Source organism: Lampris incognitus, chromosome 3 (genome assembly GCF_029633865.1).
Source record: "Lampris incognitus isolate fLamInc1 chromosome 3, fLamInc1.hap2, whole genome shotgun sequence".
In the NCBI taxonomy this organism is placed as follows: Eukaryota; Metazoa; Chordata; class Actinopteri; order Lampriformes; family Lampridae; genus Lampris; species Lampris incognitus.
In genome coordinates this window covers 114,997,270-115,016,918 of record NC_079213.1, presented here as the reverse complement: position 1 = coordinate 115,016,918, position 19,649 = coordinate 114,997,270, and the positions used below count along the sequence as shown (strand labels likewise).

Sequence of the window (19,649 nt, the reverse complement as noted above, 5' to 3'; positions counted from 1 at the left end):
GGTCGTCCTCTGTGTGGAGGTTGCATGCTCTCCCTGTGTCTGTGGTGGGTTTTCTCCGGGTGCTCCGGTTTCTCCCACCATCAGAAAGACACGCATGTCAGGGTTAATACTCCTGTCTGTGCCCCTGAGCAAGGCATGGCAAGACGAACTGGAGTTGGTCCCTGGGTGCTGCCCACTGCTCCTCACTACACAGCCAGGGTGGGTTAAATGCAGAGCGTACTTTCCCCACGGGGATCAATGAAGTATCTCAAAATCAAATTTCTAACTTATGACAATGATCCTGTATTGTTCTGTTCACAACAATGTCACACAACAGTTTGTTTCCCATCTGTGACACTATGTGTACTTTTTTACATGCTTACTCTGTCTGTCTGTCTGTCTGTCTGTCTGTCTGTCTGTCTGTTGTCTGTCTGTCTGTCTGTCTGTCTGTGTATGTATCTGTCTGTCTGTCTGTCTGTCTCTGTCTGTCTGCCTATCTGCCTGTCTGTTGTCTGTCTGTCTGTCTGTCTGTCTGTCTGTCTGTGTATGTATCTGCCTGCCTGCCTGTCTGTCTCTGTCTGTCTGCCTATCTGCCTGCCTGCCTGTCTGTCTCTGTCTGTCTGTTTGTCGTCTGCCTGTCTGTCTCTGTCTGTCTGCCTGTCTGTTGTCTGTCTGTCTGCCTGTGTGTGTGTGTCTCCAGTGGTGTTTATGGGAAGTGAGAAATATCCAGCAGAAAACGGTTTTGATGCCTTCCTAAAGAAGTACGGTGGAAGTGATAATGCCTCCACTGACTGTGAGAGAACAATCTTCCAGTTTGATGTGCAGAGGAAGTATTTCCACCAGGCGCTTGACAGGTCAGGCCACCCCCCGAAAACACCAGGAACACCAGTACACACCCCAGCCCCTCCAATCAGCTAATGTTTGAGTAGCAGCAGATGAGCTTTTAGGGGATTTTACAGATCAGTGGTTATCTGGTGAACAAGTGGTTTGGACTCGTCTCCTTGTAAATATTGTACATTTTCGTTTACACAGTTTGCATCAAAAATATTAAGATGTCTTTTCCTGAATGGCATTTAAATTTAGAAGTCGTCACGATTTTGACATCCGATGCCAAACGGCCAGTAGATTGATTTGCCCAGTGAATTCTGCTCATTTGGACATACTTCCCAACCAAACACGGATAGTGCGTAGTGCCATTCAGAACACATTTTCTGTACTCAAATACATGATGGTCTGACTTTTATTGTGAGGTAGCTTTGTTAGGTACTACCTCCTGGTAGCCTGATGGTGAAGAACAGGAGTTTTTTATGTTCTATACCCTACTGATACTGACACACTGTGCCCTAGTGTTTAAGAGCCAATGCTCAACGTTCACATGGAAAAAATCCGCCATTGCCTGTGTGTGTGTGTGTGTGTGTGTGTGTTCCAGGTGGGCTCAGTTTTTCATCTGTCCATTGATGATAGAGGATGCCGTCGACAGAGAGGTGGAGGCGGTGGACAATGGTTAGTCCCTTTTTTGCTAACCACAAACTAATTCCCTCTTCTGGGGACTAATAACCTCAACCCCGAGACATACTGCCAGTTAACTGATTCTTGTACAGTTAATATTTTATCAGTTGTACAGTAATGTTCAGTTACAGTTATATGGTCTAGTTGACAGTCATGTGTTGATTCTTTCTCTCTCTCTCTCACTCACTCAATCTTCAGAGTATCAGTTGGCTCGACCGTCAGACTCCCATCGTAAAGAGATGCTGTTTGGAACACTGGCCAAGCCAGGCCACCCAATGGGCAAGTTCTGCTGGGGTAAGACACCCACACCCACACATACAGACACATGCATACAGACACAGACGCACATATGATCATCACAAACACACATACAAACACGGACACACACATACAGACACATCCGTATACACACATACACAAGAAGAAGAAGAAGAAGCAGAGCTCCATTGAAGTTGATGTTCCCGATGCCTTCCTTTCCTATAGTGCCCCTCCAGAGGTGTTGAGCTCGGCCGACCCTGGCATTGAAGTCTCCTAGGAGAGTAATCTTATCCTCCTTGGGGATTCTTGACAGTGTCTCATCTAAGCAGGCGTAGAAGGTCTCTGTTACTTCCTCTTCAGGGTCTAAAGTAGGTGCATAGGCACTCAACAACTGTTGCCATCTGGCTGTTGGCAAGCACCAGACGGATGGATGGTCATGAGACACTTACTGATCCCCACAGGAAGTTTGGACAGGTGGCTCATGATCTGGTTCCTGATGGTAAATCCAACACCATGGATCCTGGGCTCATCAGCAGCTTTTCCTCTTGAGAAGAAATTGTAACCACCCTTCTCCTCCTTCACTTGTCTTTCGTCTGCCCATCAGGTTTCAGAAAGGGCAATCAAGTCAATATGACATCGCTTCAGTTCTCTAATGATGATCACGGTTCTCCTCTCCGGTCTGTCACTGGTTGCACTATTCATCAGTGTGCGCACATTCCAGGCTCCAAAGTTCATGTTTCTATGTTTCTGACAGCATGTGGTGATCCCTCTTGGTTGGGTAATCCAGTCAGGAGGTTTGAGGCAGGCTATTTTTAGGGCACCCTTTCTAGCACCTTACGCAGGTGGGGTGAGCAAAGTGGATCCTAAAGAGGGCTGCTCAGTCATGGGTGCAGCTACCGAAGGGCTCTTTCTACCTTGTTCCAAGAGCCCAGCGACTGAATCTAGTACCCACTGCCTGATGTGCCAGCTCATGACTAGGGGCATCCAGATCTCACATTCCTGCCCCCGTCGCCACTTGGCGGTCACCATAGGACTTTATCTGGGATGTTAGGGTGGATTCCCAGAAGACAGGCATGGGCGCAAGTCCATGAATACTGGGATGGCATTCAGCGCTTTACCTGTGCCCCCGTCCATAGGGTTAGTGGTTGTGTCAGGAAGGGCATCCGACATAAAACTTTGCCAAATCATTATGCGGATTGACAAGAACATACTGAATCAGTTGAGACGACCACCATTGGTGCTGTGTCCTCACAGGGGATGGATGGAAACTATAAAATCTGCTGTGGCGACCCCTGAGAACAAGCCGAAAGAACGAGAACAGTTAAGGTGGATTCCCTTTATGGAGGACGCCTGTGCGTGACTTTTTTTGATGTGGGGAGACTGATGCACAGAGAGCAACCACACAGTCCTTGACAGATCTGGGTCAGGATCCAGTGGCATGGAGTCCAAGATAACTGAGTGCCCATTTCTGCTGCAGCCTCATCTGCCTTCCCAGCTGTTGTGATGCTTCCCTAAATCAGCCATCATCCTCCGCCTGTTCCGCTGTTCAGGTCTTGGTTGGATTGCTCTTTGTCAGGGACCTTACCACCATGGGTGACCCTACCAGGAACACAACCCCAGACGGCATTGCTCTCAGGATCTCAGGACCATGCAAGCTTCTCCCCCACAACAAGGTGACAATCCTTGGAGAACAAACACACACATGCACACGCGCGCACACAGACACACACACACACACACACACACAGTACTAAAGCCTTACCCATTACTCTGTAAAAGACAAAACTACATGACATGCATACTGATGTCCCCCTGCCTCAGGTAACGCCCATACTCTGAAACATGAGCCCAAGGAGAAGCAGATCAACACCTACCAGCACCTCAGAGACTTCTGGAAGAGATATTACTCTGCACACTACATGACCCTGGCTGTGCAATCCAAAGGTCCCTCACCCAACCTTTCACTGGCCAGTCTTTTTGTGCACAACGCCTACACTTTATATGTGCCTCACATTTTTTTGAAACATTGGTGCAGTTGATTGTATAGTTCTGGACTAAAAAACAAGAGAAATTCGGTTCTAGTCATGCTTCTGGTTCTTGGGGGGAAAAAAAAACGAAAATCCCAAATTTCAAGAAATCCCTGGATGAATTTGTTTTATTGTAGCACACATCCCAGTGCGGTGGAGTCAGTACTACTGACGCTACTGAGCTGTGTGTTTTTTACTGCAGAGACCCTGGACACATTGGAGGAGTGGGTGAGAGAGATCTTCATCAAGGTGCCCAACAAGTATGACTAAATCAAAACACACACACACACACACACACACACACACACACACACACACACACACACACACAATGTCTTATGTGTGGTTTCAAGGTTGGTGTCATGTGCAACAGTTAGTGCAATGAAATACTCTTGAATGTGTCAGTAGTTTAACTTCAGAAACAACAATGTGCATTGTTGTGTTTACAGTTGTATAGTAGTGTATTTTGTGGTGTGTTTAGTGGTTTATTGTGGTGCGTTTTGGTTTATCGTGGTGTAATACTGTTGCTTTTGTCTCTAGTGGGGAGCCGCGGCCTGACTTTTCTCATCTCCAGCAGCCCTTTGACACCCCGGCTTTCAACAAACTCTACAGAGGTAAGAGAAACTATCTAACTTTTAAAAGTTGTTCTTCTTGTCATTTAAATGTTCCTTTACAAGCCACAGCAGACATGGATCCCCCAGCCCACAGCAGTGCAACACAAAGACAAAAGCACATATCAAAAACTACAAGAACACCCATATCCAAACTAACACACATATCTAAAAAGAACAAAAAAAATCCCTGTCCAGGAGAACGAACACCACCCAGGATGACTGTCGGAACTGCCGGTCTGCATGGGCAAGCAGTTAGCTTAGCCTGCCCCACTTCCGCATCCTGTCAGACCGCCCTCGGTGTTTCCTGTTCGTGCGCAGCTCCGGTCAGGGTCGTGGTCCTTGGGCCCACAGGACGCAGCAGACCAAGCTCCCTCAGCCAATCCAACACCAGCTCTCCCAGCCAGACACCTTCGACACACCTCCCCGCACTCCACACGACGGCACTAAAAACACAGTCAAGGCTAGGCGAGGCCGCCGCCAGACCACTTATCCGAACTGCAGGTCTGCATGGGCTAGCAGATAGCTTAGCCTGCCCTGCTTCCACGTCCTGTTAGACCGCCCTTGGCGCTTCCTCTTCAGGAGAAGCTGCTGGTAGGGCCTGGTCCCTGGACCCACAGGATGCAGCAGACCAAACTCTCCCAGCTGATCCAGCACCAGCTCTTTGATTTCTCTGTCTGATATACTTCAGGTTGATCAAATACTTTTTGATCACATTGCTAATCTCGAAATGAGTAACACCTGTGTGTGTGTGTGTGTGTGTGTGTGTGTGTGTGTGTGTGTGTGTGTGTGTCCCAGTGGTCCCTGTGAGGAAGGTGCATGCTCTGACCATCTCCTGGGCAGTGCCCCCTCAGGGCCAACATTACAAGTGAGTCATGAGATGGTTGACTTGATTCTTAACATTTTTTTTTACGATTTTTCCCCTTGTATCCAAGTGTATCCGGCCAATTACCCCACTCTTCCAAGTCGCTGCTCCACCCTCTCTGCCGATCCGGGGAGGGCTGCAGACTACCACATGTCTCCTCCCATACATGTGGAGTCTCCAGCCGCTTCTTTTCACCTGACAGTGAGGAGTTTCACCCGGGGGATGTAGCGCGTGGGAGGATCACGCTATTCCCCCCCAGTCCCCCCCCCCCCGAACAGACGCCCCGACTGCCCAGAGGAGGTGCTAGTGCAGTGACCAGGACACATACCCACATCCGGCTTCCCACTCACAGACACGGCCAATTGTGTCTGTAGGGATGCCCGACCAAGCCGGAGGTAACACGGGGATTCGAACCGGCAATCCCCAAGTTAGTAGGCAACAGAGTAGACTGCTACGCTACCCGGACGTCCTATTATTAACATTTTGATATTTTCCGTTTTTCATCAGAAATGTCCTCAAGTATTAAATCACATGAGAACAGCCTCATCCTGGCTGCTCTCACGTGATCTATGCAGTTTGATGGAGAATATTCCAGTCTGTGTGTTGTAAAGAAGAAGGTGAGAAGTTCCTGAATGGGATGTGTTGTACTCAGTGACTGGGAATAGATGGTGATGATGTACATCTGTCTCTGTCAGAGTCAAGCCACTTCACTACATCTCCTGGCTGATTGGCCATGAGGGCACCGGCAGCATCCTGTCACTGCTCAGGAAGAAGTGAGTGACTCCAACCAGTAGCTTTAAGAGACGGTAAATGTAGTTTGTATGTGAAGAACCTTTGAGAAGCATTATCAGAGAATCTAGTGGGGAAGCTCTGTCTTACCTATCAACTGTATCTGTCTGTCTGTCTGTCTGTCTGTCTGTCTTCTGTCTGTCTGCCCTGTCTAATTGAATCTATCTATCGAATTAGATGTTGGGCCCTGGCTCTGTTCGGAGGGAACAGTGAAACAGGTTTCGATCAAAACACCACCTACTCCATCTTCTCCATCTCCATCACTCTGACCAACGAAGGCTTCCACAACTTCTACCAGGTCAACACACACTCAAACACAGACGCTAGCATGAAAATACACACTCACTCACTTTTCCTGTCTGTGTAACATGCACACAATATCTCTCACCTCCATGTGGTCAAGCTACATCCTCCGTGGTGTGTTTGGACAGTGATCTGCTGTATTCAGTGAGGCGCAGGCAGACAGTAGTTATTGTAGTTATGGACGATGGTGAAGTAATAATACAGGAGAGGCAGTGTCATACTGTGAGATATTGGTACTGCTGTGATGTGGCAGTACATCATTACACATGTACAGCTATCTCACAATTTAGCAGGACCTGCAGTATGTTGTCTTTTATACATTTCTGTATTGTTAAGCGCATTATCTTAAACTAAGACAGAAGGTTTGGGTTTACTTTGATGAATTAATTTTGGTCACTTGCCAGGAAAATTAGTTCCTCGTCACTAAGTGGGCTTCATGCACATATGTGTGACACATCGTTAAATAACTAGTTTAAAATCCGTCTTCTCTGCTGTCCTGAGGTTGACCTGGATCCTCTGGGTTTCCAACCAGTGATTAAAGCAACTTATTTCCCATGCTGCTTGCTTTGTTGTACTGACTTCATTTCTATGTTCAAGTTAATCTTACTCAGGCTGATACTGCAGCGTGTTTAGAATGGTTTTAATGTCAGGCCTAGTTTTAATGTCCTGGGCCTAGTTTTGATGTCCTAGGCCTAGTTTTAATGTCATGTCATAGACCTAGTTTTAATGTCCTAGGAGTTTTAATGTCTTGGGACTAGTTTTAATGTCATGTCCTAGGTTTAATGTCAGAGGCCTAGTTTTAATGTCCTGGGCCTACTTTTAATGTCAGGCCTACTTTTAATGTCCAAGGCCTAGTTTTAATGTCCTGAGCCTAGTTTTAATGTCCTGGACCTAGTTTTAATGTCATGTCCTAGGTTTAATGTCCTGGACCTAGTTTTAATGTCCTGGGCCTACTTTTAATGTCAGGCCTAGTTTTAATGTCCTGGATATAGTTTTAATGTCCTGGGTCTAGTTTTAATGTCCTGGGCCTACTTTTAATGTCAGGCCTAGTTTTAATGTCCTGGATCTAGTTCGAATGTCCTGGGTCTAGTTTTAATGTCCTGGGCCTACTTTTAATGTCAGGCCTAGTTTTAATGTCCTGGATCTAGTTTTAATGTCCTGGGTCTAGTTTTAATGTCAGGCCTAGTTTTAACGTCCGATGCCTAGTTTTAATGTCCTGGGCCTAGTTTTAATGTCCGAGGCCTAGTTTTAATGTCCGAGGCCTAATTTTAATGTCCTGGGCCTAGTTTTAATGTCCTGGGCCTAGTTTTAAGTGGCTCATGTTCCTCTGACGTTGACTCATCCTCTTCACCTCAATTTATCCATACCTTGTGGCGGACACTAGGGGCTATGCCTCTCACCCAGCAGGGCTGTGAGCTGGGGGCGTGGTTTACGTTCCCGGGCTCTCTGGTGCAAGGTTGTTCCTGTTTCAGTTTGGTTTTGGAGCTGAGGAATAAAGTTCAAACTCGCCTTCGTCTCCTGTGTTTTTCCTCATCCTGCCACATTGGTGACCCGAATTGAACATGTTTGGAGCAGAAGAAGAGTGTGAATCCACTTCGGCCACGTCGCCCCAACTCTCACAAAATCATGATTTATTATTGTTGCTGTTGGTAGTAAAACTAGTTGTATGAGTAGTATATTAATACTGTTATTTTCAAAGATTTTTTTTGGTATTTTACCTTTATTAGCCAGTGCAGTTAAGCAGTAGACAGGAAATGAGGGAGAGAGAGAGGGGTATAACATGCAACAAAGGTCGCTGGCTGGATTTGAAGCAGTGACATGGCAATATACTGGCCAAGTGGTATGTGCTCTAACCATATGGCTATGGAGGTGCCCTGAGTAATAGTATTATTATGTCTTCTCCCTGCAGGTGGTTCATTTAGTTTTCCAGTACCTGAAGATGCTGCAGACGCTGGGTCCCCAGCAGAGGTTGGTGTCCATCTCGCTCTCTCTCTCTCTCTCTTCTTCTTCTTTCTCTCGCTCTCTCTCTCTCTCTCTCTCTCTCTCTCTCTCTCTCTCTCTCTCTCTCTCTCTCTCTCTCTCTCTCTCTCTCTCTCTCTCTCTCTCTCTCACACACACACACACTCTTCTACTTTTTTGGGTTGTCCATCATGTCCGATGATAGCTCCTACTTTTTTTTTTGTTATGAATCCTTTGGTGGCTGTAAAGTCCAATGTGGGATGCACACTGTCTTCCCCAGGCAGTGCACACGAAGGCAGAGGGTGATGGTGGATTAACTGCAGCTGTGGATTTGTGTCTCTTGGGCTTTATTGCCATGTGCTTTTCCTCCCTTTTTTTCTCACCCACCTTCACGCCTTCATGACATAGATGGCGCCAATTGGGTCGATCAGTAGCTGCCATCTCTAGTGTGCTAGGGTGGAGCCCACTCTTCTTAAGGGAGACCTTCAGCTGGTCTTTGAACCTCTTTTTTTGTCCACCAACTGAGCGGTGCCATAGCCTCAGCTGGCCATAGAGGACCTTCCAGGGGATGCGGTCCTCTGGCATCCTGATGAGGTGGCCAAGCCATCTGAGTTGGTGATGGAAGATGGTGGCTTCTATGCTTCTGCTGCTGGTGCCTTTTAAGATCTTCATATGTGAGACACGATCCTGCCAGTTCACTTTCAAGATGCACTGGAGGCATTTTATGTGAAAGGCCTCAAGTTGTTGCAGGTGGCGGCTGTAAAGCGTCCATGTCTCACATCCATACAGAAGTGTTGATAGGCACACTGCCTGATAGACTGCAATGTTTGTATTGAGGTGCAGGTTGTTGTTGGTGAAGACCCACACCCTGAGGCAGCCAAAGGAATACGAGGCCTATTGGATCCTGTTCAGGATGTCTTGATATATATGTTGAAGTTACCGGAGAATGCTACCAAGGTATTTAAAGTGTGGTACAAGAGCAAGAGGAGAGTCTGACATGTAAAGGTTGGGAAGTTCTGATGGGAGATCAGATGACCATCAGCAGAGGATTTCTTTTTGGGGATGATAACAGACAAACCCATTCGACTGTGTACCCTCACAGGAGCTATTGCTTCCAGTGTTGCTGGAGTGTGTGCCACAAGCACATAGTTGTCAGCATACTGTAGCTTGAGTATGCACACTGACCTGAGCTTTGCGGTGGCTTGGAACCTTCTGACTTGGAAAAGGTTCCTATCGAGATGGAAATCAATAGTCACCTCACTCTCTGTCTCCATGTCCTTTTGCAGGAGAGTTGTCAGACAGAAGAGAAATATGTTGAAAAGTACTGGTGCAAGCACACAGCCTTATCTCATGCCTGTGCCTACACAAAATGCCTCAGACTTGGTTCCACTCACTACAACTTTAACGGTCATCCTTTCGTGAAATTGACGCAAGATGTTGACAATATTTGTGGGGCAGCCATACCCAGCCGCTGGGGATGCACAAGCCATTGCGTTCTTAGTGCTGGTCCCAAGCCTGGATAAATGGGGAGGGTTGTGTCACAAAGGTTTGCTGGCACAAATCCTTTGCCAAATCAAATATGCCAATCATAAACCAGATTTCCATACGGGATTAGTCGAGGCCCAGGTTACCATCGACCGCCACCAGAACTGTTGGCCAGGAGAATGCCGGTGGAAACTACGCTACTGTTGCACGAAGCGGAAGAGTAGGACTGTGGAGGTGAGAGTCGGAACTTTGAATGTTGGCACTATGACTGCGAACGGGAGAGACCTGGCTGATACGATGGAGAGAAGAAAGGTAGATATACTATATACTGTGTGTGCAAGAGACCAGGTGGAAGGGGAGTAAGGCCAGGAGCATCGGAGGAGGGTTCAAACTGTTCTACCATGGTGTGAATGGGAAGAGAAATGGGGTAGGGGGTAATCCTGAAGGAAGAGTATGTGAAGCGAGTGTCGGACAGAGTGATGAGTATGAAGCTGGAAATCCAAGGTGTGATGAGGAATGTTGTCAGCTCATGTGCCCCGCAAGTTGGGTGTGAGATGTAAGAGGTAGAAGAATTCTGGAGTGAGGTGGATGAATTAGTGGAGAGGGTACCCAAGGAGGAGAGAGTGGTGATTTGAGCGGTCTTCAATGTGCATGTTGGTGAAGGGAGCGGAAGTGATGAGTAGGTGATGGGTAAATATGGTGTCAAGGAGAGGATTATGGAAGGACAGATAGTGGTGGATTTTGTGAGAAGGATGGCGATGGCTGTGGTGAATATATAGTTCAAGAAGAGGAAGGAACACGGGTTGACGTATAAGAGTGGAGGAAGGGGCACACAGGTGGTCTGTATCTTATGCAGGAGGTGCGATCTGAAAGGGATTGTAGACTACATAGTGGTGATAGGGGAGAACGTAGCTAAGCAGCATCGGGTGCTGGTCTGTAAGCTGACTTTTTAGATCAAGAAGAGGAAGAAAGTGAGGGCAGAGCCAAGGATCAAATTGTGGAAGTTGAAGAAGGAAGACTCTAGGGGGGAGTTAAGACAACCATTCGGTGGTAGTGGAGAGTTGCCGGATGGCTGGGCAGTTACTGCAGAAATAGTGAGGGAGACAGCTAGGAAAGTACTTGGTGTGTCATCTAGATCTAGATAGAGGAAGGATGACGAGGAGACTCGATGGAATGAGGAAGTACAACAAAGTATACAGAGGAAGAGGCTGGTGAAGAAGAAGTGGGATATTCACGGAGATGGAAAAAAGTAGACAAGAGAACAAAGAGATGCAGCGTAAGGTGAAGAGAGAGGTGCCGAAGACAAAAGAAAAGGTGTATGGTGAGTTGTATGAGAGGTTGGACACTAGGGAAGGAGAAAAGGACTTGTCTCGATTGGCTAGACAGAGGGACCGAGCTGGGAAGGATGTGCAGCAGGTTAGGGTGATTAGGATAGAGATGGAAATGTGCTGACAAGCGAGGAGAGTGTGCTGAGAAGATGGAAGGAGTACTTTGAGCGGCTGATGAATGAAGAAAATGAGAGAGAGACGATGGACGATAAGGGGATAGTGAATCAGGAAGTATTGTGGATTAGCAAGGAGGAAGTGAGAGGACCTATGAAGAGGATGAAGAGTGGAAAGGCAGTTGGTCCTGATGACATACCTGTGGAGGCATGGAGGTTTTTAGGAGAGATGGCAGTGGGGTTTTTAACTAGATTGTTTAACACAATCTTGGAAAGTGAGAGGATGCCTGAGGAGTGGAGAAGAAGCATACTGGTACCGATTTTCAAGAACAAGGGCGATGTGCAGAACTGTAGCAACTACAGAGGTATAAAGTTGATCAGCCACAGCATGAAGATATGGGAAAGAGTAACAGAAGCTAGGTTAAGAGGAGAGGTGGTGAGTAGTGAGGAGTAGTATGGTTTCATGCCATGAAAGAGCACCACAGATGTGATGTTTGCTTTGAGAATGTTGATGGAGAAGTACAGAGAAGGTCAGGAGGAGTTAGATTGTGTCTTTGTAGATTTAGAGAAAGCATACGACAGGGTGCCGAGAGAGGAGGTGTGGTATTGTATGAGGAAGTCGGGAGTTGCAGAGAAGTATGTAGGGCTGGTGCAGGATATGGATGAGGGCAGTGTCACAGTGGTGAGGTGTGTAGTTGGAATGACAGATGGGGTCAAGGTGGAGGTGGGATTACATCAAGGATCGGCTCTGAGCCCTTTCTTGTTTGCAATGGTGATGGACAGGTTGATGGACGAGATCAGGCAGGAGTCTCCATGGACGATGATGTTTGTGGATGACATTGTGATCTGTAGTGAGAGTAGGGAGCAGGTGGAGAGAGCCTGGAGAGGTGGAGGTATGCACCGAAGAGAAGAGGAATGAAAGTCAGTAGGAGCAAGACTAAATACATATGCGTGAATGAGAGGGAGGACAGTGGAATGGTGAGGATGCAAGGATTGGAGGTGACGAAGGTGAAAGAGTTTAATTTAAATACTTGGGGTCAACTGTTCAAAGTAATGGGGGGTGCAGAAGAGAGGTGAAAAAGAGAGTGCAGGCAGGGTGGAGTGGGTGGAGAAGAGTGTCAGGAGTGATGTGTGACAGAAGGGTACCAGCAAGAGTTAAAGGGAAGGTTTACAAGATGGTTGTGAGACCAGCTATGTTATATGGTTTGGAGACAGTGGCACTGATGATAAGACAGGAGGTGGAGCTGGAGGTGGCAGAGATGAAGATGATAAAATTTTCACTGGGAGTGATGAACAAGGACAGGATTAGGAAGGAGTATATTAGAGGGACAGCTCAGGTTGGACGATTTGGAGACAAAGCAGGAGAGGCAAGATTGAGATGGTTTGGACATGTGTGGAGGAGAGATGCTGGGTATATTGGGAGAAGGATGCTGAATATGGAGCTGCCAGGGAAGAGGAGAAGAGGAAGGCCAAAGAGGAGGTTTATGGATGTGGTGAGGGAGGACATGCAGGTGGCTGGTGTGACAGAGGACGATGCAGAGGACAGGAAGAGATGGAAACAGATGATCTGCTGTTGCGCCCCCTAATGGGAGCAGCTGACAGAAAAAGAGATGAAGAGCAGTTGTGCAGGAGGGCCTCACAAAGGAGGTCACAGGCTACTGTGTTGAAGGCCTTTGAGGGGTTCACGAAGGCAGTGAACAGGTTTTGCTTCTTTTCTTGGTACTTTTCCTGCAGCAGAAGTGGAGTGAAGATCATGATCATGTCCACAATGCATCTGTTTCTCCTGACTGGGAGAATGAAAGGAATCCCTCAGCAATGTTGTCAACCAGCCTGCAGAGCATGACCTCCGTCGGCACTTTGCCAGTCACTGCAACACACACACACACACACACACACACACACACACACACACACACACACACACAGGGTTGTAGACAGTTTATTCAAAACAGTTTATTGATACATTTTGCCTCATCTTGATTCATCGACTGACTTTTTTTTTAGGATCTATGAAGAAATACAGAGGATTGAAGCCAACGAATTTCACTATCAGGAGCAGGTAGTGCGACTAACACACCGAGTTCACCTGTTAACTAACACACTGTATTTAGCTGTTAACTAACACACTGAGTTTACCTGTTAAAGACCCCCTCCAACGAGAATCAGGTTTTTAGGCTTGTTAACATGTCCTTGGGGTGTGAGAAGACAACCATCCATCCATTATCCAAACTGCTTATCCTGCTCTCAGGGTCGCGGGGATGCTGGAGCCTATCCCAGCAGTCATTGGGCGGCAGGTGGGGAGACACCCTGGACAAGCTGCCAGGGCCGACACACACACACACACACACACACACACCTAGGGACAATTTAGTACAGCCCAGTCACCTGACCTATGTGTCTTTGGACTGTGGGAGGAAACCGGAGACCTGGAGGAAACCCACGCATAGTCGCATACCAGCATTGTATATGTCTTAAAACATGACTGGAAGGGGTCTTTGACTAACACACTGGGTTAACCTGTTAACTTACACACCACGTATAGCTGTCAACTAATGAAATGAAAGCCACTACCAACATGGGGCTCGCCGGTTCGAATCCCCGTGTTACCTCCAACTTGGTTGGGTGTCCCTACAGACATAATTTGCTGTGTCTGCAGGTGGGAAGCTGGATATGGGTATGTGTCCTGGTCGCTGCACTAGCGCCTCCTCTGGTCGGTCGGGGTGCCTGTTCAGGGGGGAGGGGGAACTGGGGGAAATAGCGTGATCCTCCCTCGCGCTACATCCCCCTGTCAGGTGAAAAGAAGCGGCTGGCGACTCCACATGTATGGGAGGAGGCATGTGGTAGTCTGCAGCCCTCCCAAGATCAGCAGAGAGAGTGGAGCAGAGACCGGGACGGCTCGGAAGAGTGGGGTAATTGGACGGGTACAATTGGGGAGAGAAAAAAGGAGAAAATAAAAAAAACAAGACAGCCACTTTATTTGCCACATTTGCATATGAAACTTGTCATTGGTTTTGGTCGTGTGTGTGTGCATGTGTGTGTGTGTGTGTGTGTGTGTGTGTGTGTGTGTGTGATGTCTCTCTGACAGACTGATCCCATAGAGTTTGTGGAGAATATCTGTGAGAACATGCAGCTGTTCCCAAAAGAACATTTCCTGACCGGAGACCAGCTCATGTTTGAATACAACCCTCAGGTACCGTCTGCCCACGGCCTCAGTCAGCAAGCTGGCAGAACACTCACACCCGTCGTGACACGCTGCCTAGCCTGTACTCACCTGCTGCCATAACCTGTCGTCACAGGTTACAGATAACCTGTTGTCACATGCTGCCATAACCTGTCATCACAAGTTACAGATAACCTGTAGCCACATGCTGCCATAACCTGTCGTCACCTGCTGCCATAACCTGTCGTCACAGGTTACAGATAACCTGTAGTCACATGCTGCCATAACCTGTTGTCACCTGCTGCCATAACCTGTCGTCACCTGCTGCCATAACCTGTCGTCACAGGTTACAGATAACCTGTTGTCACATGCTGCCATAACCTGTCATCACAGGTTACAGATAACCTGTTGTCACATGCTGCCATAACCTGTCAGTCACAGGTTACAGATAACCTGTTGTCACATGCTGCCATAACCTGTCATCACAGGTTGTAGATAACCCGTTGTCACATGCTACCATAACCTGTAATCACAGGTTGTAGATAACCCGTTGTCACATGCTACCATAACCTGTAATCACAGGTTGTAGATAACCCGTTGTCACATGCTGCCATAACCTGTCATCACAGGTTGTAGATAACCCGTCGTCACATGCTACCATAACCTGTCATCACAGGTTGTAGATAACCCGTTGTCACATGCTGCCATAACCTGTCATCACAGGTTGTAGATAACCCGTCGTCACATGCTACCATAACCTGTAATCACAGGTTGTAGATAACCCGTCGTCACATGCTACCATAACCTGTCATCACAGGTTGTAGATAACCCGTTGTCACATGCTACCATAACCTGTAATCACAGGTTGTAGATAACCTGTTGTCACATGCTGCCATAACCTGTCATCACAGGTTGTAGATAACCCGTTGTCACATGCTACCATAACCTGTAATCACAGGTTGTAGATAACCTGTTGTCACATGCTGCCATAACCTGTCATCACAGGTTGTAGATAACCCGTCGTCACATGCTACCATAACCTGTCATCACAGGTTGTAGATAACCCGTTGTCACATGCTGCCATAACCTGTCATCACAGGTTGTAGATAACCCGTCGTCACATGCTACCATAACCTGTAATCACAGGTTGTAGATAACCCGTCGTCACATGCTACCATAACCTGTAATCACAGGTTGTAGATAACCCGTCGTCACATGCTGCCATAACCTGTAATCACAGGTTGTAGATAACCCGTCGTCACATGCTACCATAACCTGTAATCACAGGTTGTAGATAACCCGTTGTCACATGCTACCATAACCTGTAATCACAGGTTGTAGATAACCCGTTGTCACATGCTACCATAACCTGTAATCACAGGTTGTAGATAACCCGTTGTCACATGCTACCATAACCTGTCGTCACAGGTTACAGATAACCTGTTGTCACATGCTGCCATAACCTGTAGTCAGTCACAGGTTACAGATAACCTGTAGCTACATGCTGTCACACACCAGGAGGCCTACATTGTGGTGTGTACGCTAGTGATGCTTAGAACAGCTGGAAATGGTGGCTAAGAAGACCAACTGACTCTGTGTGTGTGTGTGTGTGTGTGTGTGTGTGTGTGTGTGTGTGTGTGTGTGTGTGTGTGTGTGTGTGTGTGTGTGTTGTGCAGGTGATTGAGGCGGCCCTCTCCCTCCTGACTCCAGATAGGGCCAATCTGCTTCTGCTGTCTCCAGAACACCAGGGCTGCTGTCCCCTCAGGGAGAAGTGGTTCGGTACCAGCTACAGTGTGGAGGGTAGGAAGACACCAGCATACATGTTAATACAAACACACACACACACACACTCATTCATATGCTTTATTTTAGCAGACAGTCTGATAGCGAAGACATCTAAACCATTTAAACCAGATACACAATCAACTTTCAACTTAAGAGACACAATCAAACACAACAACAACTTAGTTTTGTATAGCAGCTTTCATGGAACTCAAGGACGCTTTACACTAGATAACAAAAAGATTAAAACAAAGATCAAGACTACAGACCATAGGTCTTAGTAAAAGGTAGGTTTCGGTAGTCTTTTAATGTTGTCCAGAGAAGCAGCGTTGTGGATCTCTGCTGGAACAGAACCCACAGGGTGGGGGCTGCCACACTAAAGGCGCGAGCTCCAAAAGTCCGCAGGCTGGTGTGGGGGATGGAAAGCAGGCCCGTGTCTGTGGACCACAGATTCCGGGAGGAAATATAGCTATGGTTGAGGAGGTCTGATAGGTCCTGGGGGGTAGGGGCATGGAGGGATTTATAGGTGAGGAGGAGGATTTTAGAGGAAATGCCAGTGAAGGTGGATGAGAGTGGGAGTGATGTGTTATCAGGGCTTGGTGCGGCTGAGCACCCTGGCGCTGAATTCTGCACATACTGAAGCCTGTCTAGGGCTTCGCTAGGTACCCCAGACAGGACTCCATTGCAATAATCCAGACGGGAGGTGATGAAGGCATGGATTAGGGTCTCTGCCGCGGAGTCTGAGAGTATTGGCCCGAGTCTGGAGATGGTTTTGAGGTGAAAGAAAGCAGATTTGGTGACGGACTTGATGTGTGACTGGAATGAGAGGGTGGAGTCCAGAATGACACCAAGGTTGCAGACTTTTGGGTGGGGACACCTGCAGTCAGGTGAGACTGAAGAGGGTACCTTAGATGATGATGAAACGTTTCTGTCAGTAAACAGTGTGTCCAGATGAACTGACTCAACTTTCTGTGATTTTCTTTCCTGGATTATTGAGCAGCATCAAGACAGACGACTGCATTCGTTATCATTTAAAAACTTTTTTTGTTTTGTTTTTTTTTTTCTCCCCCAGATGCTTGAAATGCTAAATAAAACGTCTTCGAATACATTTTGGTGTTTTTTCATATAATTTAAAAACACCATTATAGAATAAAATAACAGGAACTACTTAAATGACAGGTGATTCCAGACATTTGGGTGGTGGTGTACATCACCGGTCTTCTCGTGGTGGCCTCTGAGAAGCTCTGCCGGAGCCATGCAGGGTCAGATGATTTGTTCACAGGCAGAACAGCATGTGTTTAATGGGAAGAAATGTGTTACTGTCCCTCAGTTGGGATCCAAACCAGTTAGCTTCAGGAGGACCACAGCCAACCAGACCCATAGACAGGCAGACAGACCCACAGACAGTCAAACAGACGTACACACAGTCAAACAGACCTACAGACAGTGAACCAGACCCACAGACAGTCAACCAGACAGACCCACAGACAGGCAGACAGACCCACAGACAGTCAAACAGACGTACACACAGTCAACCAGACCCACAGACAGTCAGACAGACCCACAGTCAAACCTACCCAGACGGTCAAACAGACCAACAGTCAAACAGATCTACAGACAGTCAACCAGACCCACAATCAGTCAAACAGACCCACAGACAGTCAACCAGACCCACAGACAGTCAACCAGACCTAAAGACAGTCAAACAAACCTACAGACAGTCAACCAGACCCACGGACAGTCAAACAGACCTGCAGACAGATCCGAGAGACAGTCAAACAAACCTACAGACAGTCAAACAGACCTACAGATAGGCAGACAGACCAAGAGACAGTCAACCAGACCTACACACAGTCAACCAGACCCACAGACAGGCAGAAAAACCGATAGACAAACAAAGAGGCAGACAGATATAACCACAGACGGGCAGAAAAACACCAACAGACAGACTAGACACAGACAGAGAGAACAACTTCATAGTAAAGATGGAAGTGAATAATCAGTGTTTCCTGTGTTTTGTCAGATATTTCCGAGGAATGGCTCCAGTGCTGGAGAGGAGACTTTGAGCTCCACCCTGAACTCCACCTGCCTGCTGAGAACAAATTCATTGGTCAGTCAGTCTGTCATACCAAATGTGAAGTATAACACATATTCAGCCAAGAGTTCCAGAAAACACCTGACACGTCTAATTCAGCCCTGCCTCACAAACCATACATGCACCAACCAGTCACCACCGTCTGATATCACCACGAAGTTCCTCCAGCCAGCAGAGACTGGTCAACACAGTGCAACACACTGACGAGTTAACACTGTCCAACACATGAACCAGCTAGCATAACAGTCAGTTGAATGATCCTACCAGCCAGTCTGCAGTAACATATCGTATGAACCATCCTCTGACAGCTACATGGAAAGCATTTAGAGATGATGAATTAGCCACCATTTCACTTCTATGTGTGTTCAGAGTTGGTATTCATTTAAAGACCACATCCCCTGGGGCATCCGGGTAGCGTAGCAATCTATTCCGTTGCCTACCAACATGGGGATCGCTGGTTCGAATCCCCGTGTTACCTCCAGCTTGGTCGGGCGTCCCTACAGACACAATTGGCAGTGTCTGTAGGTGGGAAGCCGGATGTGGGTATGTGTCCTGGTCGCTGTACTAGCACCTCCTGTGGTCGGTCGGGGCGCCTGTTCGGGGAGGAGGGGGAACTGGGGGCAATAGCGTGATCCTCCCATGTGCTACGTCCCCCTGGTGAAACTCCTCACTGTCAGGTGAAAAGAAGTGGCTGGTGACTCCACATGGATCAGAGGAGGCATGTGGTAGTCTGCAGCCCTCCCTGGATCAGCAGAGGGGGTGGAGCAGCAACCAGGATGGCTCAGAAGAGTGAGGTAATTGGCCAGATACAATTGGGTAGAAAAAAAGGGGGGGGTGATTATTAAAAAAAATGTTGGATTGATAAATTGATTTATTGATCTCTCTTTTTTTTTTTAACCTAATCTGCCCCCTTACAGCAACTGACTTTACCTTGAAAGCGTCAGACTGTCCAGACACCGAGTTCCCTGTCATGATTGTCAGCAGTGACCGCGGCTCTCTCTGGTACAAGAAGGACAACAAGTTTAACATCCCTAAAGGTGGGTGAGACACACCAGTGCTTTGACGATAGCTACAGCCAATCAAGGACTCTGACTGTTCAAAGACACATTGCAACTGGGCTGATAAATCCCATGAAGCTTCCTGGGTTCCTGTGGCAGCTCTTCCAGAAACCAGTAGGCTGTTCTGTCTTGTGTGTGTTCTTGCGTTTATGTGTGCTGCATCACTGTAGTACCAGAATGTTTGTACTATTCTGTTTCAGTGATGCTGTTGTTTTAGCAGGGCTGAGGTGACTGATGTGTGAGGGAAATGCTGCTGTGGGGAGATTCTAATACATCACTTCTGTAGCATAGCAGCCTTTTCTTCTTCTACCAGTTGAACTCTTTATTC

General features: G+C 47.4%; 1 protein-coding gene across 2 annotated transcripts in view; it reads left to right on the top strand.

Annotated features, from left to right (window-relative positions):
- nrd1b (nardilysin b (N-arginine dibasic convertase)) overlaps positions 1–19,649 on the top strand; it is a 56,314-nt gene that overhangs the window by 12,823 nt on the left and 23,842 nt on the right. For both annotated transcript variants that reach the window (XM_056275917.1, XM_056275916.1), the window contains exons 5-19: positions 680–833; positions 1,409–1,482; positions 1,687–1,782; positions 3,568–3,690; positions 3,976–4,033; positions 4,314–4,387; positions 5,183–5,252; positions 5,945–6,022; positions 6,216–6,336; positions 8,251–8,309; positions 13,231–13,285; positions 14,312–14,416; positions 16,063–16,186; positions 18,192–18,278; positions 19,181–19,300. In XM_056275917.1, coding sequence (XP_056131892.1) covers positions 680–833; positions 1,409–1,482; positions 1,687–1,782; positions 3,568–3,690; positions 3,976–4,033; positions 4,314–4,387; positions 5,183–5,252; positions 5,945–6,022; positions 6,216–6,336; positions 8,251–8,309; positions 13,231–13,285; positions 14,312–14,416; positions 16,063–16,186; positions 18,192–18,278; positions 19,181–19,300 — 1,398 coding nt within the window. The remainder of the gene's footprint in view (positions 1–679; positions 834–1,408; positions 1,483–1,686; positions 1,783–3,567; positions 3,691–3,975; positions 4,034–4,313; positions 4,388–5,182; positions 5,253–5,944; positions 6,023–6,215; positions 6,337–8,250; positions 8,310–13,230; positions 13,286–14,311; positions 14,417–16,062; positions 16,187–18,191; positions 18,279–19,180; positions 19,301–19,649) is intronic.